The sequence below is a fragment of the Rosa rugosa genome, chromosome 2 (genome assembly GCF_958449725.1).
Source record: "Rosa rugosa chromosome 2, drRosRugo1.1, whole genome shotgun sequence".
NCBI lineage: Eukaryota > Viridiplantae > Streptophyta > Magnoliopsida > Rosales > Rosaceae > Rosa > Rosa rugosa.
The window spans coordinates 42,119,366-42,145,490 of NC_084821.1; the positions used below are offsets into that span (position 1 = coordinate 42,119,366).

Genomic DNA, 26,125 nt, shown 5'->3' on the forward strand with positions numbered 1-26,125 from the left:
CATTTTCCGACCAAACTGCACCCTCATAAATGACTTTCATTGTTGTAGTGACCACAAAGTTACTCTCACCAATAATAAAAGCTACTCTCACCATCATCAAAAGTTACTCTCATCAACGCCAAAAGCTATTACCAAGAAGAACAAAAGCTATTACCAAGAAGAACAAAAACTACTACCAAGAAGAACAAAAACTACTCCCAGAGACTGAGAAAGTTATTCTTAGAGACTAACAAAGCTATGAAAATGTAAATGATACAATCAAAATCAAAATTCAAATATTACTGCTATCGGAAAAATAAAAAAGCTACTGACATCAGCTTAAAAAGATACTAATGTAGGCATAGAAAACTACTATTCCTATGTTAAAAAGTCACTATATAGAGTTACTGACTTAAAATCAATCAAAATAAAAACAGAAAAGCTACCAATATCAACCTGAAAGATACTAACATAGGTTTTTTCGCTGTGTTGAAGGCTTTTGCTGTTTTATAAAGCAAATAGGTCGATCTATGCATTTTACAAAGAGTCAGTGACCAATTAACCCACAATACAAGTAGGAAAGTCAATAAGTTACATAGAACTTCTCATTAATCAATTTCTATAAGAATTGAGGCATATGAATCATGCATGCTATGTGGCCTTATCAAAATCATGCATGACGCAAGTGGACCACCAGGAAAACATGTGGTTTTGGAGCAGCTACCAACTTTGAGATTTTCTATGTTTTCTGAAAACAAAGAAATAGCCGCACCTATTCAACACCTTCTCGCAACGACATTTCAAATCACAAATTTCATTAGATCAATCAATCTCACTCTGCAAATCAAACAATTTTGAAACTCAACTTTCCTATTCATGCTCCAATTTCAAATTACAGAACATAAAAAAGTATATAGGATAATCCATTTCTGAAGTACCTTCGCTCAGAATCGAAGATTTTGAGCGATGGAGGTAGGAGATTTGGGTAAATTGGAAGATACTAGTAGCAAATAGGAAGATATTTAGTTAGTTCAGACCCACCGCGTTCTTGATCTCAATGCTATACCTAGCCTCGAGCCTCTTAGCAACCTTGGCCATGTTGGTGCTGAGCACGACGACCCTAGGGTTTTGGAAGAAGGCCTTGACGAGCTTGGGCGCGATGGCGTGGGGAAGCTCGTCGGACCACCATGGGAGTGGCCTCGCTGCCGCCACTGGAGGATAACATGAGAGATCGGGCTCCGGTTCTAGCTTCGGCATTAGTCACCAAGGCATCGGCTTCTGAATCACCGGCGAGAGAGAGAAGAGAGAGAGATCTGTAATGTAAAGCCAGACACAATTGGTTTTGTTAGGTGAAAGGATAAAATCGTCATAGATGAAATTATTTGCAAATACAAGTGGGCCTTATATGTAAAAAAAAAAAAAAACTAAATAACCTTATGACTAATTAAAATTTAAAAATTACACTTGTAACTTGTAAGTAATTTTCTATTAAAAGATTGAATATGACATCATAGTCCAAATAAAGAAGAAAATGTTGGAAGTAAAAAAAAAAATTAATGGAGAAAATGCCAAAACATTAGTACATTACCAACTAAACTTCTTTTTTTTTGACAACTCAACTAAACTTCTTTGACACAAACTCTTTCAATTCTTTTGACCAAAAAAAAAAAAACTCTTTCAATTCCCACCTGTTGCTCAGCTTCACTGGTTCATCACGAAACAAATCCGATGACCTGAATTAGTTTCCTCAAAAACCCAAGATAAGATTACTCCTCAAGTACCCATGTCCTATGCTCAAATTTTAATACTTTGTTTCATGTAGGTTCTGGGTTTCTTCTGAAATTCTGCTTTCCAATGATTCAATCCATTTCCATGCGCTCTTCCATTCTCTAATTCCATGGTGCTTGGCAGTAGCATAATTTAGCTATTTTCTGACACGGGCTCCTTCACAATGTTCATGGCTTCGACTATAATCCTCATAGTCTTGTCCCTTTTTCTGATTCCAACAAAAGCCCAAATTTGATTACTTTGTTCCACATGGTTTATGGGTGTTTGCTGAAATTCTGCTTTTCAATGGTTCAATCCAATTCCATAGCATAAGTTAGCTATTTCTAAGATGGGTTCTTTCAGAAAGTTCTTGGCTTTTACTACTTTCTTCACAGTTTTATCACTTTTTCTGATTCCTACAAAAGCCCAAGAAGTAGGATTCATATCCGCAGTTATATCAAGTAAAGGTCTTGACTTTACCAAGGACTTGCTGATACAAGAGGCAATTTCTTCTATAATTCCACTTCAATTGCCTCAAATTGAAAAGTCTGTGAAAATCCCACTTATCGGTCAAGTTGATGTTGCTCTGTCCAATATCACAATATATAGTGTTGATATTGCTTCTTCATATGTGGAGACTGGGGACTCCGGTATTGCTTTGGTTGCTTCAGGAGCCACTGCAAATTTGAGTATGCATTGGCAGTACTCTTATACTACTTGGTTGTTTGAAGTTTCGGATAATGGGGCCGCCTTTATTCAGGTATGAGGAGACACTCAGAAAGGCTTTGTTTACTTTGATTTTGCTTTAATTGCATAGAGTTATGAAAAGTTTAGAACACATTGGTAGATAGTTGATATTTTTTCTGTTGTTTTGTTTCATTGCTTGTCATAAATTTGTAGTTCAGTTCAGTTGACTTGAGATTGAATTTATGCAACTCATAGTGGCGAATTGATAATCCCTTGAGTTGAGTTGTGCATCTCTTAGTTAATTTGTAGTTCAGTTCAGTAGGATTGAGATAGAATTTGTGCTACTCATAGTCACTAATGGATAAACCCCTTGAGTTGAGTTGTGCATGTCTTACTTATTTGTAGTTCAGTACCGTAGGCTAGAGATAGATTTTGTGCAGTTCATAGTCACAAATTGATAACCCCTTGAGTTGAGTTGTGTATCTCTTACCTCAGTGGTAACTTTTTTGCTTATCAAGATGGTGAGATGTGGCCAGGCTGGAGTTTGTGCAATTTTGTTCATTGATATCATTATTTATGGCTATGGAGTATGTTTTGAATTAGAACCAAAGAACTGCCAAATAGAAAAAGTAAAAGATTGGTCATGTTGTTGTGTGGTTCTTCTGGTCAATATGATTCATTCAAAACTCAATAGGCTTCACAGATTTGTTTGGTGGAAAGTACATTTATCGTTAAGTATTAGAAATCTAATGGTATGGAAAATGGTTATGTGGTCAAATGCTTCACATGCTGCAGTATGTGATGATCATTCAAAGTGAAGCATAAGATATTTCCATTGAACTTGAATTTATGAAAGAGAAAGAAATGTGATCAATTGAATTAAGATGCAATAATTGAATGCCATACAGGAAATGAGAATATGAGATGCATTCACCTCAATAGATACCAGATAAAGATGACTTAAAATCCTGAACCAGTAACTGGCATGCTATTATACTTGTAAAGATAACCAGTTCTTCGCAGATTTTATCTGAAGCTTCTATTTTCTTCATTTCTTGATTTAAACATGTTATAAAGTGGTGTTGCTTCTGCAAAAGGTTGAAGGTATGGAAGTTGGTGTTACCTTAGCTTTGAAGGACCAACAAGGAAGTCTTAAGCTGTCTGTTTTGGATTGTGGATGCTATGTGAAGGATATCTCCATCAAGTTAGACGGTGGAGCATCTTGGCTTTACCAAGGGTATGCAATCCTCTTAATAAAGTTTGCTTGACAGAGAGTTATGTGCCTCTTTGTTTCTGTTAAAAGTCCTTATAACCCCTCCTCTTTTCCTCCTTTTGGTAGTTGGATCTTCCTCTATATCAACTGAGACCATGTAGGGTATCCAGTCTAATATCTTTTCTTCAAAGCCGTTGACCTTCTTACCTTGTTTTTTTCAGGATAGTGGATGCTTTTGGTGGACAAATAGTTTCTGCAGTTGAAGAAAATATTTCCAAGAAAGTCAAAGAAGGAATAACGAAGCTTGATTCGTCACTTCAATCGCTTCCAAAGCAAATCGAGCTGGATGACATTGCTGCTTTGAATGTCACTTTGGTGGACAATCCTGTGCTGAGTAATTCTTCCATTGAATTTCAGATCAATGGTCTATTCACAGCTCCTATTGATGATTCCACATCCAGCTTAGACCATAAAGGTTCACTAGATCCTCTTCCACGCAGTGCTCCAGCTAAGATGGTTGAGATATCATTGCATGAAGATGTCTTTAACTCGGTGTCCTTGGTCTATTTCAATGTAAGTTTCATTTTATTTTTTTCCCAGAAAATACCGAAAATGGTCATTTGTCTCCATTCTTTGCATACTGCTTCCTCTCAGATTATCTGAAGTTACCAAACTTCAACATACCTATTTTAAATTGCCTCACTATTAACTGTCTCTTTCTTGCCTCATTGGCACCTCTATAGTATGTTGCAAAGATAAGCTGAAATATTTTTCTCATTTATGAGTTCAGGCAAACTATATGAACTGGATTATTAACAAAATACCAGATCAATCCCTTTTGAACACTGCTGGATGGAGATACATTATTCCTCGACTGTACAAGCAGTATCCAAACAAGGATATGGATCTTAATGTTACTGTATCTTCTCAACCAATCATTACAGTTGTGAACAATGGCATTGACATCACTGTTTACTCTGATGTGACAATTGATGTCATAGACAATGAAGTTATACCAGTTGCGTGCATATCAATGGTATGCTTCATTAAAATGCTTGTGTACTCAGATTAATTTCATGCACTCCCTTTTACATCAGCACTTATTCCTTTCTGCCTCATTTTTCATTATGATTATCCACTCGCTTTTTGTTAATGCAGCACATTCACGCTTCATGTGCTCCAGAGATCCTGAGGAATACACTAGCTGGTATTGTTAAATTGAATGATTTTACTGCATCTTTGAAGTGGAGCAAAATTGGTGACCTACACATGCGCCTCGTTCAGGTACTTTCTTGTATATACCAAGACGAATGCGATTATTAATTTAAGACTGTGATGCACTCTCAGCCACCTAATAAACGTCAGAGTATTGTTATTGTGGTTTGGTCAACAGAGCAGGCCTGTTTATTTTATTGGAGTAGAATCTTACACATAATACGTGCTTGATTGTTAGTGACCACCAACTGTTAGAGCTCTAAAAAACTTTATCAACTTCTTGTGGCAAACAGATTCAATATTGCATTGTAAATGTTGAAATTTTTTTATGGCATCTATATAAGTTGAGTCTAAGTACTGACTTGATATCTACTTTGATTTTCTTGTCAAATTTGTTAGTCTTTAGCTTCTTTGAACATGTAGCTTCTGGAGTAGTTGAGGGAGTTTCTGTTATCCTCTTATTGTGCTCCATTTGATATTAACTTCATCAAGAACTGTATAATGCAGGCAGTGTTGTCAACGGTCCTCAAAACTGTTATCATGCCTTATGTGAATTTATGGCTCTGGAAAGGACTACCTTTACCACTTCCGCATGGATTTAAGCTTCAGAATTCTGAAACCTTCTCCACCAATTCAAGGCTTACAATATACAGTGATGTTGAGTTTGTAGAATAATGACTGACACATTGTCAGCAGGAAGTCCGTTCCCACCAGAGAGTTATACACCATATATACAAGTAGTGTTAGTCCTTATTTGCTGTGTCCATCAATGTAGAAAATGTTAGTTTATAACGTATAGGTATAGAAATCGCTGTTGAAAAATATTTTAATAGCTACGGGCTAGACGTTTGCTTTCTAGGGTCTAAGGTTCTTTGAAACGTATATAACACAGGACGCGTAATTGGCGTCAATAAATGTATCTGAAGTGCAGATTGTTATGCAAAAGCGTTAGATGTAATCAAATAGTTTGGTCTAGAGGGAAATGTAAAACGATGGAAAAAACTTATTCTAAAGTCACAAATGGTCGCTCAACTTTTACATGTTCGACACTTTGATCACTCATTTTTTAAATATATCACTTTGATCACTCAACTTTTAACTATGTTATTCACTTTAGTCGCTGTTAATTTTTTTCATTAAAAAAAAATTATTTGCCATCGTATGAAGGATATTATCATCCGATCAATTGTGAAAAATTGAGAAGTATGAATTGGAATGACTGGAAGAAGAGATTAAAGCGAGACAAAATGCCCCTTTGGTGACTAAAGTTATTGACAGAATAATAGTTAAGTAACCAAAGTGATATATTTGAAAATTGAATGACCAAAGTGTCGAATGAGTCATAGTTGAGTGATCGTGAAATTCTCCAAAAAGAGAATATTCAAAAGTCAAGCAAGAGTCAAATAATACACTAAGAAGAGAGTGTCGCAATGAATGAAGTTGGATATAAAGAATTAAGGGTGTATTAGGCAGTCATGGATGTGCATTACTCTAATTCAAAAGAAATTATAAGTAATAATTTCTTTTATAGCTAACTATTTTTATAGTTTAACTTCATCTGAAGTGCAGATTGTTATGCAAAAGCGTTAGATGTAATCAAATAGTTTGGTCTAGAGTGAAATGTAAAACGATGAAAAAACTTATTCTAAAGGTATATACTCAAAGAAAATATTCAAAAGTCAAGCAAGAGTCAAATAATACATTAAGAAGAGAGTGTTGCAATGAATGAAGTTGGATACAAAGAATTAAGGGTGTATTAGGTAGTCATGGATGTGCATTACTCTAATTCAAAAGAAATTATAAGTAATAATTTCTTTTATAGCTAACTATTTTTATAGTTTAACACTTTTTATTTATCATGAAAATAAGTAACTCATTAAAAGTAAAAATGTCAACAAAAAAAAAAGAACCCTAGCCGCGTGAGCGAACTCAAAGTGAGAGAAAAGCCCTAGCTTGCAGACAGAGGAGATGGAGTCAGTCGATGATATAGCGCTGCGATTGGTTGCTTCGTTGGTACTGATTGAGGGCAAGCGGTCGGTTGACCTCCGGTCTTCGAAACCTGAGCAGACGCAATCCTATCTGGTTGCAAAGATGTTGACAGTGAGTGCTTTTAACCAGAATTCGTTCAAGGGGATGTTCCAGTATGCGTGGGTTGTGAATGGTCGCTACACCATTCAGGAACACAACAATCGGTTTTCGTTCACACTCTCGGAGTCTTCTGACCGGAATCGGATCCGTGGAGCTTCAACTATGCGTTGTTCTAGCCCTGTATGATGGCGTCAATGCTATTTATAGACAACATTCCTCTCAACATACTGGCGTTTTGAGATAAGGTCAGAAGCATTCCATTGACATGTGTATTAGGCTAATCGGCAGCACCCTTGGCTGATTTGTTTACGGGGATCTTATGAAATTTATGGCGGGTCAGATATGAATCAGTGTGGAGATTGATCTGCATCAGCCTATCGTTTTATAGCAAAGCTTCACAATGGATCATGGGGTCAATCTGGATTTGGACTTTTTCTTCGAGAATCTGTATGGGCGCTACAAGGCTAAACTATGTGCACTATTTTCACATCTCCATACAAATTTGAACCAAACTATGTGCATTAAATTCACAAACATGTGCATATATACAAAATACCTATATTAAAGTTCTAGCGCCTAATGAACAGCAACGTCCATATTGGTTTATCGTTTTACTCCTCTTTGTTGTTTTATTACGACTATGTCATTCAACCTTCAATAATGAACAGTACTATTTGTGTTATTTTATAGTTTTGCCCCTCCTCCAAGATTCACTACCCACTACAAATATATGCATATAATTTCGGCCTTAATCTATAACTCACACACCACTCAAACGGTGTGTGGGCAGTTTCTAGTGAGTTTCTAAATTCACATAGCCGACTAACGGGGCTAAACTATAGCAGAAACAGAGGTTCTTAAACTCAGAAATTCTGAATAATGTTTAGTAATTATCTTGACATGCATTTAATTACAACAAAATTCTTCAAAGATAATATAATCATCAGTTTAGCAATATTATAACATAATTATTCCAGTATTTCCCTGTTTTGGATTAGAAATCGACTACAAAAATAGAAGAATAAAAAGGTGAAAAAGATCAACTTGATTCTACTAGTACTAATTGTATAGTCTTCCTTGAAACTTCAACAAAAAATTAAATATCGACAAGCTTATGGTGAGACGCTTCACCTGAACATGCTTTAAACATAGGAGTCACCCACATCTACTGTAATTCATAAACTTGCTTGATTATTGCTCCAGAATACAACAACAGATTATTATGGGTATGTACTTATGGTTGTTGTGTTTGAAATATGGCAAAGAGCGTATGAACAAGAGGTACAAGTTTTATTGATACTCAAAAAAAATTTACAAGGAAAGAACAGATTAGGACTAAGATTTTTTCTTCTCTAACATGCCTCTTCTCTTTGATACAATTGTTATATAGTGACTTTTTATAACTTTGGTACAAAACCCACGGTAAGGTGGTGATGATTCAACAGCCAAAAAGAAACATACAAACAAGTGTATTAAGCATGCATGCATGGACAACTTGACATGCACAAATGGACAAAACAACTTACAAAAAAAAAAAAAAGCAAAGTTTATGTAGCTCTATTTACAACAAGCTAGCAAACAAAATACCTGTAAGAAACAAATAAAATTCAAATAGTAAAATAGTCCAACAGATTTGAAAAACTAAAATAAGTATACCCATGTGATGGGTAATGACAAAATGAGCTACACCAGACTATTGAAAAAATTACTACTTTTAATGTAATTTTCATCATTCTAAAAATCTTTAGACCAAAATGGAGTTACCTCCTTTATAAAAGACTTAGGCCATCTCCAACCGAAAGGGCTAAAAATAGCCCTGGGGCTAAAAATAGCCCTGGGGCTAAATTTTAGCCCTAAATTCTATACTATTCATTGATCTGACATCAACCGTCTCCAACCCGTCAAGGCTAAATTATAGCCCTAAAATATATTTTAACATTTTGGATATGATATATATATATATATATATAGGATTTTTCTCAAGTAAGGATGTCCTTAGTTTTTCTTATGAAACGGATTTACTGTTTTCACCCACTTTCCGATCACATTTTCACATCTTAACCGTTCAGTTTTTAGGTCCTAATGTATGGATCACCTCTGCAAAATTTCAGCTAATTTGCTGATCGTTAAGGCGTCCAAAACTGCAATTTACACGAACGAACCGAATTTGTCGAACCGGAACCGTTCGTTTACATTGTTGTAATTTGCAGTTTTGGATGCCTTAATGATCACCAATTTGGCTGAAATTTTGCAGAGGTGATCTATACATTAGGACCTAAAAACTGAACGGTTAAGATGTGAAAATTTGATCGGAAAGTGGGTGAAAACCGGAAATTTGTACCTAAGAAAAACTAAGGACATCCTTAGTGTAGCCGGACTGATATATATATATATATATTCTGAAGAGGACGTCCGCAACCCAGAAAAAGTGCGGACGTCGCTCCTCCGGCCTCGATCGAGTAGCGACGGCGCGGCGCGGCTTGCCGGAGGGACGCCGGGGGTCGTGCGGAGGGGTCTGCGGTCCGGTGGAGTCGCTGGCGACGGTTCTGCAGTGCTGCACAGAACCTGCAACTGCAGGTGAGGTGGCTGCCCAGAAACCGGCAAGCCCGACCTCCTCTGACCTCGAATGCCGCCCAGAAGAGGTCTGGGACGCCTCCGGCCAGCCCCCCGCCGCCGTCGTCGCCTGGAACCGCCTGCTGCGTCGACATCCGTACTTTAGCGAAAGTGCGGACGTCCGCTTCAGATCCTTCCTCTATATATATATATATATATATATGTTCTTATTTTTTTAAGTCAATTGACTTATAGTAATTGAAATCATTTTTATGATAAAAAAAAAATTTTCGGTTGTATTTTTTTTTTAAGATAATTAAAAATATCTTTAGCTGATTTTTAAATGGAATAAAACTAATTTCGAAATGGAATAAAGCTGATTTAACCACGTGGTGTGGTGTGTTGGTCGAACGGCCTAGTCTAGAACCCCCAGGTCTAGCGTTCGAATCCCAGCTCAATCCCATGGCCAGCAGATTTGAGGGATCCTTTGGATTCGTGCGTCTACAGTGCAGTGGATTAGTCTGGCTTTCGCCACAATGTCGGTGCAGGTGTCCTGGCGCTGGGATACCACTGCATGGGTGTGTGAGTTACTAACAGCTAACTACCTGATCAAAAAAAAAAATAAAGCTGATTTCAAAATGGAATAAAGCTGATTTCGAAATGAAATAAAGTTGAATTAGAAATGGAATCATATTTTCAATATTTATTTATTTTATCAAACATTTATTTCATAATAACTTAAAGTTACAAGGAAAATTTATTGATAAAAAATGAAAGTTACAAGGAAAATTTATGGGCTAATTACTGTTTAGTACCCTGTGGTATGGGTCGAACATCAATTAAGTCCCTCGACTTTCAATTTCATCAAAAACACTCCTACACTATCATTTCTCGTCCAATAGGACCATCCGTTATGATTTCGTCAATTTCAGCCGTTTAGCTGATGACGTGGCGTTCCAAGTCAGCATAGGTGGGGCCCACACGGAAGTGAAATTTCCAAACTGACCCTGGCCAACCAAATATGAAAAAATCCAAAATAAATTCCAGTCTTTGAGGTTGGGGAGATTGGAACCCACACCAACACATATGCAAATGAAATGCCCAACCACCAGACCACTTGCATGGTATTGCAATATTACAAACAAAAATAATATATGTATAATAGTTTAAAAAAACTCTCCTTCTCCACCCACCTCTCTCCTCCTCTCCTCTTCTTCTTCCTCTGTGCCTTCCCAGTTTGCCGGACTTGCTTTGGTTCCTTCTTTCATGTCGCTGTTGCTTCTACGTCTGGTATGCAGCGCTGGGCCGAGGCTGGAGGTTGCCGGAATTCGATTTGGAGCAGATCAGGTCTAGTGCTGCAGGCGGGTCGAGTCTGCAGGCGGTCTGGGTAGCGAGGCCGGTCTGGGCTGTAGGCGGAGGCGGAGGTGAGCAGCAGCACGCTGGGATTGCTTCCTTAGGCAGTGAGGCCGGTCTGGGCTGTAGTCCGGCAAACTGGGAAGGCACAGAGGAAGAAGAAGAGGAGAGGAGGAGAGAGGTGGGTGGAGAAGGAGAGTTTTTTAAACTATTATACATATATTATTTTTGTTTGTAATATTGCAATACCATGCAAGTGGTTTGGTGGTTGGGCATTTCATTTGCATATGTGTTGGTGTGGGTTCGAGTCTCCCCAATCTCAAAGACTGGAATTTATTTTGGATTTTTTCATATTTGGTTGGCCAGGGTTAGTTTGGGAATTTCACTTCCGTGTGGGCCCCACCTGTGCTGACTTGGAACACCACGTCATCAGCTAAAAGGCTGAAATTGACAGAATCATAACGGATGGACCTATTGGACGAGAAATGATAGTGTAGGGGTGTTTTTGATGAAATTGAAAGTCGAGGGACTGAATTGATGTTCGACCCATACCACAGGGTACTAAACTATAATTAGCCCAAAATTTATTCATAAAAAATAAAAGTTACAAGGAAATTTGAATAGATTATAACAATTTATTTGGGCAACATTAATTACTCATCTGAGTCATTGAATGGCATTTCCGGGCGGTACTCATTCGACGACGAACCGGATGACGGAAACAACTCATGGCGCCGAATTTTCTCCATTATTTCCCTTTTCTTTCCGTCATAATACTCTTTACTCAAAGGAGTAAAATTGATGGTTTGCATTGCTAAAATAGTTTCTTCCCTATCACACTCTCTTCTTTCTTCCTTGAGTTGATCTCTTCTTGCCTTTTCCTCCTTTGATTTCTTGAGATCTTCTCTTAGTTGATTTAGGTGTGCCACCACTTCTTCTCCAATGTTACTTTTGGCTTCTTTTCTCTTGGCAAGTCTTCTTCTTGCTGCATTTCGCCCAATTGGCCTAGGATTTTCGGTTGGAGTTGTTGTTGGTGGAGAATGGGTGGAACTTGGGATGATAGGTTCAACATCATCATCTAATGAGAATGAAGAATTTTGTTGTGATGTTGGTGTGTTGTAAATAACTTGTGGTGTATCTTCAAAAGTCGCCCAATTACATTCTTTGACCAATTTGTAACAATTGAGAAAATTAAATTTTTTTCCTCTGTTGTCATCCCGAAAATAATCTTCGGCTTCACGTTGCTATAAAATGTATGTTGTAAATTATGAGCACAATTACATTTAATCTACATAACAATATGATACAAAGTTTAAAAAATCACATTGTATTTTAAAATAATTTTTTCTTTGAAAAAATACTTACTTGACCTTGAAGATTGCCTCCACTTTGGTTCCTCCTCTCGGCACGTTTGATGCAAGAGTGCCATTTGTTCATTTGAGGAAAAATGTGTCTTTGCCACTGAGATTTGCAACTCTCCCACGTCCTTTGTACCAAAATAGTATCTTGGATCTCCATGAATTTTTGTTGGACTTGGACCCAAAGACCATCTTCCGATTGACTTGTACCATTGACGGAATTTTGGGATACTTTCACGAAAGCAACAGTGAGTGCTTCATCTTCCAACGATGACCAATTCACACTTGTTTTCGATGAACTAGCCATTTTCGATAAAAGTAAAATAAATGAGAGATTAAGAATAGGGTGAAAATGAAAAACTTAGAATAGAGAGATATATATGAGGAAGTAGAAGGAAGATGTGAAAAACAAGGTTGAAGTGATATGTATTTATAATGTAAAAGTTAAAAAAGAAACCCAACGGCTAGCTGACGTAAGCAACTAGCCGTTGCTGACGTCACATTCCACTCCCAATCCGTGGGCCACAGCTTTCTGATCCCATTTGTTTAAAGGGGCAAAGGGCTACCTTTAGAGCAAATGCACCCATGAACCAAGGGCAATTGCTGATTTGCCAATCAAATTGGTACTACCAATCCACTATTCATCCCAAATTGGTAATTGCCTCTAGCTTATACAATGCACCAATGAAAGGCAATTTGCTTGCCAATCCACTATTCACACTTCAAATTTGAATAATTCATTAAACTTATAATTTAATTAACTAAACAATTAACAATTAGATTAATCATACAATGTTAATTTAATAAAAAATTAATGCATAAGTTTTAAAAACAAATAAAATTATATATCAAGTATAAATATTGTTTCCGGAAAAAAAAAAAGTTATCGTTATGATAAAAAAATATATATATATATCTATGACAATTGATAAGATTATCGACCAATCTTCATTTGCCATGTGTTGACTTTAGATACCTTTTTCTTACAAAAAATATATATGATTTGTGATAAGATAATCGCCCAATCTTCATTGGACATGTGTCAACGTCAGATATCGTTATCTTCTGAAAATATATCTAGGATATGTGATAAGATTTTCAACCTATGTAAACGTGACACGTGTACTTATCATAACTTTTTATCTTTCAATTTTGGTAATAAATAAGCTTCAGACTCCATTCTCTGCTCACACATTCCTCTCATTCTACACCTACATTTCTTTTGAAATCTATCGTCCATCTCATTTCTCCTTTTTCCCATGGAAGAATTGAACAAATGGTTGTTAGAAAGGGAGCGTGAAAATATGGAAGAGCTCGAGCGGATTCAAGCTACAAACTCTCAAGCGGCTTCAATGGTGGTGCAATATCAATTATCGGAGACACCTAGAGGGCGTGGTTCAAGACCTGGCCGTGCCCCAAATGTCGAAAGACATAGAGAAGTCCGAGGTCATTTTCTCCTGGAGGATTATTTTGTCGAACGTCCAGTGTACGACGAAGCAGGCTTTCGAAGGAGGTACATAATGCAAACACATGTCTTCCAACGCATAATGGAGGATCTTTGCAACCTCGATAGTTTTTGGGGGCAAAAATCAGATGCCACTGGAAAAATGGGATTGCTTCCCGAACAAAAAATGACAGGTGCCCTGAGAATGCTTGCGTACGGTGCAGCTGCTTATCAATGTGATGAAATCACTAGAATGGGAGCTTCTACGGCGCTGAAATGTCTGAAGAAGTTCTGTAGACAAGTCGAGTTTCTTTACGCTGGGTGGTTCATTCGTCCTCCAAATCCTGCTGACTTACATAGGCTTCTCAATAGAGGACAACGCCGTGGGTTTCCAGGCATGATTGGAAGCATCGATTGCATGCATTGGGAGTGGAAGAATTGCCCAACTGGCTGGGCTGGAGCTTTCTCAGGTCGAAAGGGTAGACCAACTATTATTCTTGAAGCAGTGGCGTCTTACGATATGCATATATGGCATGCTTTCTTTGGAACCCCTAGAGCTCAAAATGACCTCAACGTTCTTGGTGCATCTAATGTGTTCGAGCATGTCATAGGTGGAACTGCTCCTCTGGTTGAGTTTGAGGTCAATAACAAAAGGTACACTAATGGTTATTACCTTGCTGATGGAATATACCCGAGGTGGTCAACTTTTGTCAAAACAATATCGAATCCCAGAACAGAAGAGGAGAAACACTTTTGCAAAAAACAAGAGGCTTACCGCAAAGATGTGGAAAGGTGTTTTGGTATCCTCCAATCTCGATGGGCCATACTGCGTCATGGTGCTAGGTTGTTTAAACTGGAGGATCTTCGAGCCATCATGATAAGTTGTATCATTCTTCATAACATGATTGTGGAGGATGAGTTTGTTGAGGAAGAATTTGCGGAGCCTGAAGAAGCTGATCTAATGAATCCAGCAATGGCAACCGTCTATGATCGGCCTGTGCATCCTGATACTGGAGAGGCTATTCCTTTCGAACCAGTGGGGAGAGATGGACAGAATCTTCCTTCATTCATGGATCGTGAATTTCAGGTAGAGTCGGCCTACCTCCACAAATGCCTACAAGATGATTTGGTGATGCACAACTGGAACATGGATGGTAACTGAGTATGAACCACCACAATTTATTAATTAGATTTGAATAAATGATGGTTTGTAATTTTAAATAATGTATTCTATGTTTGTGTGCTTTATTAATATGTTTGGTTTTCTTTGTAATTTTAACCCATGTTTATCTATCTTTGAGAATAAAATTTGGTTTGACACCAATAGAATATTGTCATTGCAGTTACAAACTTGTATTACTATTATTATTGTTATGTTTATAATTTAATTTATTCATAGCACAAAAATTTTATTTCATAAAATTAAAATTACATAAGTGAAATTTAAATTACATTAAAAAATAAAACTTGATTTCCTAAACAACATTTAAATTTAGTCGAATTGGAGTATGTAGCAACCGCTACTACCACCATCGGACATTGTTTTTGCTACGATATCACCCTTCTTCTTTTTCCACCAAGCCTTTGACTGTGGTGTCATGGAATTAGTATCCATGGCCATAATTCTTGCATGTTCTTTCGCCTCTTCAAATTCAAATACCTTCTTTGTGTGAGCAGCCATTTCTTCGTTTCTTTTCTTCACTAGCTCAACAGAAGCTTGGGTTGATTCGGCCATGGCTTGAATAGCAAGAGCCATACTTTCTGCTGCATCTTGCGCCTTCTTTCCTTTCTTCTTTGCTTCTTTGGCTCTCTTTTGTCCCATTGGTCTTGGCATGGAGCTTGATGGTGTCTCCGAAACGATATCATCATCCAACTCAATTGGAGACTCATTTTCGGAGCCAGTAGCTGTCGAATATGATGCCGGTGGTTGAGGATTAGATGGTGGATCAACAAAATACGGGTGGTACTTAACTTTCTCCCAACATTCAAATTTATCAAATTTCTTGGGATATTTTTCATGAAGATCCCTTGAGTTTGATTCATCTAAACAATGACAATGAAGCAATAAAAATCAACCAATAGAAATCAAATATTTGTAAGAGACAAATTTAACTTAAAAACATAAATAATAATAATAAAAATCAATACCTCGTCCATTTTATTGGTGCCGCTATGTATACGATTATGGGAGGTCATTTGTGCATTGTGCCAATCTTTGAGAATTTTTTTCAACATTCGAAACTGAGATTGGAGAGCTTGAGGAGTTCGGCTTATAGGTGGATCTTGCCAATATTGCACATAATCAGCATGAACCTTTTCCCATAACTTGGAGGAGGTTATTTGTTTTCCGGTGATCGGGCACACAGTCTTACGTGCCCATGAATCACACAATTGAATTTGCTCCTCGGTTGACCAATTGGTACCCGAATCTCCCATTGTTGGATGATAATTGAAAGAAATGAAGAGAAGATAGATGGAGGAAGAAGATGGAGAGGTAAAATTGTTGAAAATTTTGGTGTGAGAAATTAAGGTGAGGAACTAGGTATTTATAGAATTTTTGAAAAAAAATTTCTGATTATTTTTTTACCATTCGGATTATTTTTTAGGGTGGAAAATGGTTATTACCGTTGTCAATTAATTGCAGCCATTGAATTGCATGATCCAACAGCCACAATTAAGTGACCGTTGCACAAAGAATAGTAAAAAAAAAATAGTCGTTGGCAGCAAGCCCATGTGGGTGTGGAGCCCGCCACCAACAGTCGAGCAATTCAGTTGCTGATTGTTGGTCATCCAATCAGTCGGGCAGGTGGGGCCCATTAATCAGTCGGGCAAAAAACCACCGCTGCATTCAACTTTTCTCTCTTTCTCTCCAATTGCTCCACTGCTGCATTTGCTCTTAGGGTTATATTTAGCCCTCTACACTCACCTTTGACCCTAATTTTTAACACTTTGGCCCTTAGCTTGTTGGGTTGGAGTTGGATTAGGCTAAAAAATGGCCCTTTAGCACTTTGATCAGATGGGTTGGAGGTGGCCTTAAGCCATCTCCAACCCAAAGGGCTAAAAATGGCCCTGGAGCTAAATTTTAGCCCTAAATTCTGTACTATTCATTGATCTGACATCAACCGTCTCCAACCCGTCAAGGCTAAATTATAGCCCTAAAATATATTTTAACATTTTGGATTGGTTATATATATATGTGCTTATTTTTTAAAGTCAATTGACTTATAGTAATTAAAATAATTTATATGATAAAAAATATTTTTTCGGTTGTATTTTTTTTTTAAAGATAATTAAAAATATTTTTAGCTAATTTTGAAATGAAATAAAACTGGAATCATATTTTTAATATTTATTTTATTCATGACAAAGTAAGAAAAGATAAAAGTTACAAGCAATTCACACTTCTTTTCGACGAACTAGCCATTTTCGATAAAAGTAAAATAAATGAGAGATTAAGAATAGGGAGAAAATAAAAGATTTAGAATAGAAAGATATATATGAGGAAGTAGAAGGAAGATGTGAAAAAGAATGTTGAAGTCATATGTATTTATAGTGTAAAAGTTTTTAAAAAAAACCAACTGCTGGCTGACGTCAGCAACAGCTAGTTGCTGACGTCATGCTCCCGTCAGCATCAACTGCAACCCGTGGGCCACCACCAATCTGATCCATTTTTTTAAAGGGACAAAGTGCTACTCAAAGTGCTATATTTAGCACTACAACCTCACTTTTGGCCCTCTATTTTGGCCTTTTGGCCCTTAGGTTGTTGGGTTGGAGTCTAAATTGGCTAAAATTTAGCCCTTTAGCACTTTAAGATCATGGGTTGGAGATGACCTTACTAGCCATTAGCCTTAGTTTTAGTTGCGCACTGTAACTACTTGACAATAGCACTTGTACAACTGTAACTGCATTACAGTTGCAGTTGCCATGCACGCTGAAAGCAACTTTTATTTAAATCTTAAATAAAACTTAAAACATGAAAGATAAACTTACAACTTCAAAACTGAATATGCATGCAGGGTTTTGATAGTGTTTATAATGAATGAAGAAAATGGTAACGCAAAGTATTCTACTCAATATATGAGCTCCAATACCAAAACTAGAGAGAATGGAAAAAATAAAACTTGCATTTATTGAAGGAATGATGCTCCTTAAATAGGCCTTGATGTCCGGATTTTTTGGGCAGGGAATATTCTTTTACTGAGAAAATGCCAAAAACAGGAATCAGCACGATTAGCTATGTTTTTGCCTCGTGGATGACCAATAAAAAATTACTATTTATGAATAGTAAAATGTCTTGGTAGTGGCTACTCGAACTCTGCATATGGGTCTTGACTATCTTGGTAAACCGGGAGTACCGGGATGACTTCGAGAAGATGATGAGGACCTGGAAGAGGTTTCTTCTTCATATTCAAGGGTCATCTTCATCATTACTTAAATTAGCCGCTTGCTCCAAGAGTTTTTTGGCTAACTCTTTTATTTCTGCTGACTTGGAGGATGTATCTGATTTTGCTTTCCCCTTGGACTTGGAAGAGGACTGTAACTTGAGGGCTGTCTAGGTGACTGTGAGGTGGATGTCTGTCAAGACAATTTTGTATTGACTGGATGATTTGACTGAGGGGGTTGTGATGGAGTAACTGGAAATTCTTCATTTACTTGGGAGATGATTCTTTCTATAATGAACTTATCCCACCATTTGACTAGAAAATGTCTTGATACCGCATCTTCTTTTAATACATAATGCCATTTTAAAATCCAAGGCACTTTGTATTTGGCCATAAATGCAATGTGCACTACACCAATTTCGGAATCAGACAACACATATTAGACGACAGCAAACATTTTAACTGTCGTCTGATTAAATCAGACGACAGCAAGAAATATTATGTTGTCTGAGTTTTGGAATCAGACAACAGTTTTTTCTTAGCTCTTGTGCAATAGCATTTCAGACAATGGTTGATTTTTTTTATGTTGTCTGAATGAATTAATTCAGACAACAGTTATTATGTGATGTTGTCCAAGGTTCATTTATACAATGGTTGATTTTTGCTGTTGTCTGATTATTTTTAGTCACACAACTGTTATTAGGTGTCTGTTGTCTGATATCTTTTAAGTCAATGCCTGCTGAAAGATGTTGTCTGATTTGAGTGGTTCACACAATGCTTTTTAATTTGTCTGTTGTCACATGAGTTTCAGACAATGCACCTTATATTTGATGTCGTCTGAGTTTTATATTAGCTAGGGTTGATATATTGCTTTAACACTAGGACAAAAATCAAAAATTGAACTTTTTCCCTCCCCATTCGACCAAAACACCCGAACTCCCGCTTCTCTCTCTCAAAATCACTTTTTCCCTCAGCCTCTATTCGAGATTTCGACTGACCCTGACCCTCAGCCTCTCTTCGACTCACTCCCTCTGTCCCTCAGTTTCAGTCGCTGCCGACCCACCGCAAAGTTCGACGGTTCGGCCTTATCTCTAAGCTAGCTCTAACCTCTCAGTCAGTCATCTCACTCCCTCATCCTCTCAGTCTCAGTCTTCCTATTCGTAATCTCGAACCGCTGAACCGCCGACCCACTGCTTTGCTTCGACCCACTGTAAGTAAACCTTCTCTCTATACTTCATTGTTGGGTTGTTGGTCTCCGACCCATCGATCTCTAGTTAATAAATTTGATTATTTGAATGTTTTGATTGATTTGAATGTTTTGATTGATTGATTAAGACCAAGAGCCGCCTTCATCTCACAACTCTCAATCTCCCTCAGTCCCTCATCTGAAATTTCATGAACCCAGTAAGTCAAGTAACCAATTATTTCAATTTTCAACCCAATCTCAGTAACTAACTCTCTGTTTTTGATTAACTAGTCTTAAATCTTACTCTTGGAGAGTTGGAGTCTTGGGGATAGCGGAGGCCGGAACTCAGGAAGACGAGCAGTCGGAGTAGACAGGAGGAAGGAGGTGAGAAACTGAGAACGTACGGACTGTGAATCTGTGAGTCTTCATTTGAAAATTGAAATTGCTTTGTGGGTTGTGGCTTCTTTGGTTAATTGATTATATATTTATATGCAGCTAAGCAGCTTGATCAGTTTTTTTTTTTAATTATAATTTATATGCTTGATTGCTTGGCTGCTTCGTTGAAAGACAGAGAGGGATGGAAATTGCTTTGTGGCCTTGTGGCTTGTTTGATTAATGAATAATGATTATATATTTATATGAGTCTGTGTCTCTGTGTATCAGTGTATGAAAGACACAAATGGTCAAATGGAATTGGTCAATTGGATTGGATAATTATGTTTGGTCATGGAAATGTTTGGTCAATTGGATTGGATAAAAATATATATATTTCTGTTTGTAGTGCAATGCCATCAGGTTTTTCACCACAATACTCATCGGCGTACTTTTTGGTGTCATCTTCTGGAAGAAAGGAAACGTGTTGTAAGTTTAAGAACTTTAACTTACTATAAACTCCATTTGTCAATTTCTTTTTTTGTGTTCTTTTAATATGCGACCGAGTTACAAGTTTTCTCCAATCTGAGTTTAGACCTCCATAAAATTGTTTTTGTTTTGAACAAAGTTGTAGAGGATCCCATTCCTTTTTCTGTAAATATTGTCTCCTAGAGTTCTCACACATATGATTTGTCAACAGAGGGAAACAACAAGATATTGTTAACCTTCTGGGAGCAACCTATTCTGCTGTTCTTTTCCTTGGAGTGGGAAATGCTTCTGCTGTGCAATCTGTGGTTGCGATTGAGAGTTATGGGTTCGTTCTTTCTTTTGCTTCCACAAATGTGAGTCTACTCTTACTATTTTGATTATGTTGTTTCTTTTTGAATGGTCAAATTTACTATGATGGGTTTTGTTTTAATTTTTTTTTCATTGATTTTTTGGTGACTTGTAATGCCAGGTTTACATTGTTTATATGGGAGAAAGAAAGTATGGAAACCCCGAGCTGGCATCTCAGTCGCACCATGAGATTCTGTCATATGTATTTGGAAGGTTAGCTCTAATGCGTAATTATGGGTGGTTCCTCATTCTAACTCAACATTGAAATGGTCGAATTTGGTGAACCAGCTCCTATCCGTGTGCCCGTCATGTTCTGTTCCGTATTACTTCTACCCTCAGACTACATGTTCCTCGCCCCCTGCAGTTTATCTATTGAAGTTTCTTTGCTCTGACCGTAATGGATTATTGCATGGTAAGGGAAATATTTCCCACTTCCTCTTCAGGAATGAACAATATTTTTGTTCAGTTGTCTCCCTTTGGTCTAGTCTCATGTTTCCTCAACTCCTTTGTCTTAGATGTCACTGAAATTCTGTCTGATCTTGAACTTTCGATTCAAAGGGTGAAAGTGACAACAACACCATATGACAGGGTCTTGGACCTGTTCTTCATAACAGATAACATGTGAGTTTTGCTTTGGTATTCGTAATTTTCTGTTTCTATATCTGAAAGTTTTCATAAATTCTGTATGATAATTTGCTTGTTTTCTCACATTTACATGGTTTCTAGATGGAAAATTGGCTAGACATCATAGGTTAGTCGCGTAGATACTTAGCTTGTCTATATGTAACAATATGGGACACGGTTTCTAATTTTACCCACTTTCCTCTTTCTCTCTGAGCTGATATTAATTCCTAACTTGTAACTTTCCACTTTTCTCCACTGACTAAATTTTTTCCTGACCAATTGCTAAAGGATAAAATATCATTATGCTCAGACACCAGGAATATAACTGGGATCTAGTCAAAATTATTGTCTTTGATTTGGTATTCTTGGTAGTGTAATAAGTCAGTTAATGTAAAATTTTGATGCTATTGCATATAAAGATTCATATGGGCTAAATTCTCAATTCAGGGATCTTCTGCACACAAAGGAGCGGCAAGATAAGACATTGAAACAGTTGCAAGCCGTATTGGGTGAGTCGTGTACCAGTTGCGAACTTCAGTTGGTAGGTCCTGAGTATGATCCCCACCATGGCATTCCTTCTCTGTCTCCATTAGTAGCTGAAGAGCTATTTAGGTGTGAGCTGTTGGATAAAGAAATCCGTTCTCAAGCTCTTAGTCCTGATATGACGAAATTGAAGAACGCTAATGTAACACTAGGCAACTCATTGAGCCCAGCACATACATTACTTCAGATCCACTGTGCTGATCACAAGGGTCTCTTGTATGACATTATGAGAACTTTGAAAGACAGCAACATCAAGGTAAAGATTCTTATATCATCTTTTTTCCGGACAACATCAGATCATATTTTAGTAACTAGGCTATTTTATTGTGTTAGTTTGGTCAGCACGTGCCTGTCCTGGAATGGTAAAATTGCCAGCCACCTAATAAGATAAGTATGGTTAGCTAGTTTCCAAGGTCCTAGTTGACACAGGTTTCCCTAGATGGGAATGAGGTTGAATTCCCACCTCAACCCCAACAAGGGTGATAGAAGAGTTATATATGCATTTGAGTGTGTGTGGATAGAATGTGAGTTGGTTGGAACTTCTACTTTATGGAAAATTAGGTTGCTCTGCGCGATAATTTGGTGTTGGGACCAAAATATTCACTTTTGTTTCATTTTGTTTTTGCATATTCCCTTGCAGCTCTGTCTTCCTTACACAAAGTATGCGTAAATTCTAAAGTGAAACAAAGTAAGAAACTATGGTGCTTGAAGCTATAGAATTTACTCTGATATTGTTTAATTTGCAGAAAGTTGGAAACCCAATCTATACCAAAGGGTCTTGTACGTAAATAATAATTAATATATCAAGCTCCTTTTGTACGCCTATATATCTCTCCATACTCATTGGCTAGTAGAATATGTTGTACTTTCAGCTATTGTTTAGTCCAATGTATAATTCTTAGTATATAGCCTATTCACTCATCTCTGCATTACTATATGCAGGTTCTTACCCTGTGAGAAACTCAATTGTAAGTCACCTATATTCATTAAGATTGATTTGCCTCCTACCAAGTGTACTGATGGCTCATGAATATATGGCACGATTGTGTAGTGTTTAATAGCTGTAGGTTTACATTTGTTGGTATGTTCTGTTCTACCATTGTTGGTCTGTGGCATTTCACATTTGTATGATTGGTCCGGTTATATACTGTGTTCTATATAGAAACAATGAACTATAGAGTAGTAAGAAGATTTAAAAGTGTAAATAAGAAGATTTAAATTCCATAAACTTATACTTTGCTAGTTGTTGTAAATAGGACTATCTTAGCAGGTAGAAAGGAGTAAATTCTTGTAAGAACTCTAATTTGCATTTGATTAATTGAACGCCTTTATCTCTAATATTTCTACAATCTCTTTACAGCTTCTTAAGATATACAATACTAGTATATAATGTATTCACTCATCTCTACATTATTATATGCAGGTTCTTACTGAGGGTAAACAAAAGGATGTACTTAAAGCTGCTGGTGCATTGTTTTCACATATTTTTGAGGTTTAGGCAAGGTTAATGTGCATCACATTTATGGACAAGTATCGTGGGGGTTAATGATGGGATAGAATCACTTTGTTGGATATATGGATGAATGTATCGAATCTTTACCTAAATAAATGTCTTTTGGGTTGTCATTTGGATCCATATATGCGTAATGTAGGTCTTTTGAATGTCTCTCGGACCATTCTATTCCAGCTAAAAACTATGGTCCAATAATTGATCACCATAAAATGCCTAACAAAAACTGTTGTATGAGTCATCTAACTATAATACTTTAAGGACTAAAAGAACGAGAAAGCCATTGTCCAGCAAAACAACAAACAATGGTTTTTTTTTAGAAATCTATAGTATCAATAATAGATAGACAATGGGATTTGCAAGTACATATTGTCTGATCAAGCCTTCAGACAACAGCAAGCATATAAGCCCCTGTTGTCTGGCACATCCTTCAGACAATAGTAAGTATATAAGCTGCTGTTGTTCTTTGTGGTATTCAGACAACAGACATGATAGTAGCTGCTGTTGTACTAAACTTTATCAGACAACAGCAAGTATATAAGATGCTGTTGTTCTTCGTGGTATTCAGACAACAGACATGATAGTAGCTGCTGTTGTACTAAAATTTATCAGACGACAGTTTTTTGGTATTGTCTGATTATGTATCAGACGGCATTGAGATAGACAACAGCAAAGACAATACTCAGACGACAGTGAAAAACTGTCGTCTGATTGAAAAATTGGTGTAGTGGTGACTAGGAAATTTGTGCCATAGTTTGTGAAGTTTCCAACTGTTGAGAAATAGGTGACTGCATCTTTTATAGGTTACGGAGGAAGATCAAATAGGCATCCATGAGCCCTCCACCAACCAAGGAACCACATCGGGAACTGTCTGTTGAATTTTTTATCAAAATTTAAGAAGCAGTAGTGACTAAAATTTTCAGTTTGGTGAAGAAAGATTTTGTTCCAGGCTTCTTTATAATCATAGTAATTAATTGATAGTTCTCCTAATTTGTGATAGGTGTAGGGAGGATCAACCCACTGAGATAGAGTGATGATGTGGACTATGTATAAAGAATGATACAGAATTTTGGATGGATTATGCCTGTCAGGAATATGTTTAATTGTTAATGATTTTGTTTGAAAAAGGATATCTTTATAAAATTTCAATGACTGGGTAAGATGACCAGGTTGGAAGTGGAAACCAGGAGGGTAATAAGCTTTTACTAACGACAATGGATTTTTGAAATGACTCATGTTTGGTTCAACATATTAAAGATTGTGACTAGTTCGCTGGAAGTAAGGGGAGGTTTTTCTGAAATTAATTTGGGTTTGAGAGTCGGATTTGAATGGGTCATATTGGTTTACTAGGGCTGACTGATAATTGAGACGACTATTACCAAGGGTACTACCGATGGAATTGAATCTATTATTGGTTGGGATTGGTAGGTGCCCATCATATGGGACGAGACTAGAAGATGGCTCTTGTTTGATTGGTGTTGGTGACTCTGTTTTGACTGTGTTTTTGGGAGCACCGGGCCAAAGATCAAAAGGTGCTTTTGTTATTAGATTTAGGGTGGCTGGGAGTTTTCTCCCGGTGAATGATCCGGTCTTCATTTTTGGAACCCTGTAGAAATTCTCGAGTTAGAAAGTCTGGAATATGGTTGTCACTACCTTTAATGAATGCAATTTCAAAATAAAAAAAATACTTAAGATTGCCTGCCATCTGGCAAAGATTTGTTTATTGGCGATATTTTGAATATCTTTTTCTAAAACATCTTTAGCACTTTTGCAATCAACTCTGACCAGAAACTTTTGGTTTAATAAATCATCTTGAAATTTACTAATAAATAAAACAATAGATAAAATATCTTTTTTTGATAGTATTGTAATTGCTTTGTGATTGTGTCCAGACTCCTGAGTAATATCTAACAATTTGCTCAGGATGAGTAGGGGAGATTTGCTGTTTTAAGACACCTCCATAGCCTACCTCAGAAGCATCAGTTTCAACAATTTTGAAAGAATTGGCGAGAGTAATGCCAAGACATGATAGAGTTTTGACGTAACTGTTTATGTGTCTAAGATGCGAACAAAGGCGCATCTTAGAGAAGTTTATGTGTCTCTTTAGTGAACTCTATGTCACTATTCGAGCTATTAAATCCAATAAAGTCATGAGAGAATATCTCTTGGATTTAGACACATATTGGTTTTGTCACGACATGATAGGTCATCCTGGTCATGATATGATGATCCGTCTACTAAACACTTCACACAGACATCCTTTCTTTCGAGCAAAATGAAGAATGAATCAAAAGTTGATTCCTAGACTAAGTGTGACCACCTCCGGAGCCTCCGCCGTCCACCACCAGCCTAGGGCTGGCATAGTCCTTATCCATGACAGCATGGATAGCGTACATCATGGTGATGACGCCCCAGGTGACGCTGCAATCACCAACTTTGCTTCAAATAGCGTTTCAGACGCTCAGTCCCAACCAAAATCCTCATTAGTTGCTTCTAAAACCTCTTGCTCGTTTTATAAAGCCTGTTCCTTAGGGAAATTAGGACTGAGACCATCCTATGCAAAGGATATGAAAATACTCATTCTGTTCTTACATAGAATCCATGGGGATTCTATGGACTGATTCAACCAACATGCGGACGTTTAAATATCTCATGATATTGGTTGACACGCAAACATGCTAGTCACGTGTTGTGCCATTGTCCACTTGTAATGATGCTTATGCTACACTCCTACCACATATCATATGACAATGGGCTCACTCCCCGAATCATCCTATTCAGTCAATTAGATTTGACAATGTTAAAGAGTTTACATCAAAGACTTTCGATGGATATTGCAATGGGACTGATGTTGGACATCATATTCTCATGAACACACCCAAATGGTCTCGCGGAAACGACTACGATGGTAGTCAAGATATTGGTAATGCGCACCAATCTCCTTATATTCGCTTGGGGTGATGCAGTATCGCATGCAGCTATGTTAATTCGTCTACGACCGACCGCCACTCAAT

The 26,125-nt window shown here is 37.3% G+C and overlaps 5 protein-coding genes across 5 annotated transcripts; 3 read left to right on the top strand and 2 right to left on the bottom strand.

The window, feature by feature from the left end:
• The first annotated feature begins 1,613 nt into the window (after positions 1-1,613).
• Positions 1,614-5,712, top strand: LOC133734011 (putative BPI/LBP family protein At1g04970). The gene is made up of 6 exons (XM_062161673.1): positions 1,614-2,506; positions 3,531-3,670; positions 3,868-4,219; positions 4,437-4,682; positions 4,805-4,930; positions 5,369-5,712. The coding sequence occupies exons 1-6, from the start codon at positions 2,096-2,098 to the stop codon at positions 5,534-5,536; spliced, it is 1,443 nt and encodes a 480-aa protein (XP_062017657.1). The 5' UTR covers positions 1,614-2,095; the 3' UTR covers positions 5,537-5,712.
• Positions 5,713-11,508: 5,796 nt separating this feature from the next.
• On the bottom strand, positions 11,509-12,520 carry LOC133730779 (uncharacterized). Its single transcript, XM_062158303.1, has 2 exons — positions 12,221-12,520; positions 11,509-12,099 (listed from the first exon to the last, which is right to left on the bottom strand). Exons 1-2 carry the CDS (start codon positions 12,518-12,520, stop codon positions 11,509-11,511), a joined length of 891 nt encoding a protein of 296 aa, XP_062014287.1.
• A 952-nt stretch (positions 12,521-13,472) lies between these two features.
• On the top strand, positions 13,473-14,819 carry LOC133730780 (uncharacterized). Its single transcript, XM_062158304.1, has one exon. The coding sequence runs from the start codon at positions 13,473-13,475 to the stop codon at positions 14,817-14,819; it is 1,347 nt and encodes a 448-aa protein (XP_062014288.1).
• A 245-nt stretch (positions 14,820-15,064) lies between these two features.
• On the bottom strand, positions 15,065-16,156 carry LOC133727798 (uncharacterized). Its single transcript, XM_062155200.1, has 2 exons — positions 15,806-16,156; positions 15,065-15,700 (listed from the first exon to the last, which is right to left on the bottom strand). The coding sequence occupies exons 1-2, from the start codon at positions 16,091-16,093 to the stop codon at positions 15,359-15,361; spliced, it is 630 nt and encodes a 209-aa protein (XP_062011184.1). The 5' UTR covers positions 16,094-16,156; the 3' UTR covers positions 15,065-15,358.
• A 4,665-nt stretch (positions 16,157-20,821) lies between these two features.
• Positions 20,822-23,131, top strand: LOC133734717 (ACT domain-containing protein ACR9-like). The gene is made up of 4 exons (XM_062162330.1): positions 20,822-20,846; positions 20,950-21,055; positions 21,506-21,857; positions 23,025-23,131. Coding segments are annotated over exons 2-4 (429 nt in total). The 5' UTR covers positions 20,822-20,846; positions 20,950-21,053; the 3' UTR covers positions 23,100-23,131.
• The last annotated feature ends 2,994 nt before the right edge of the window (positions 23,132-26,125 follow it).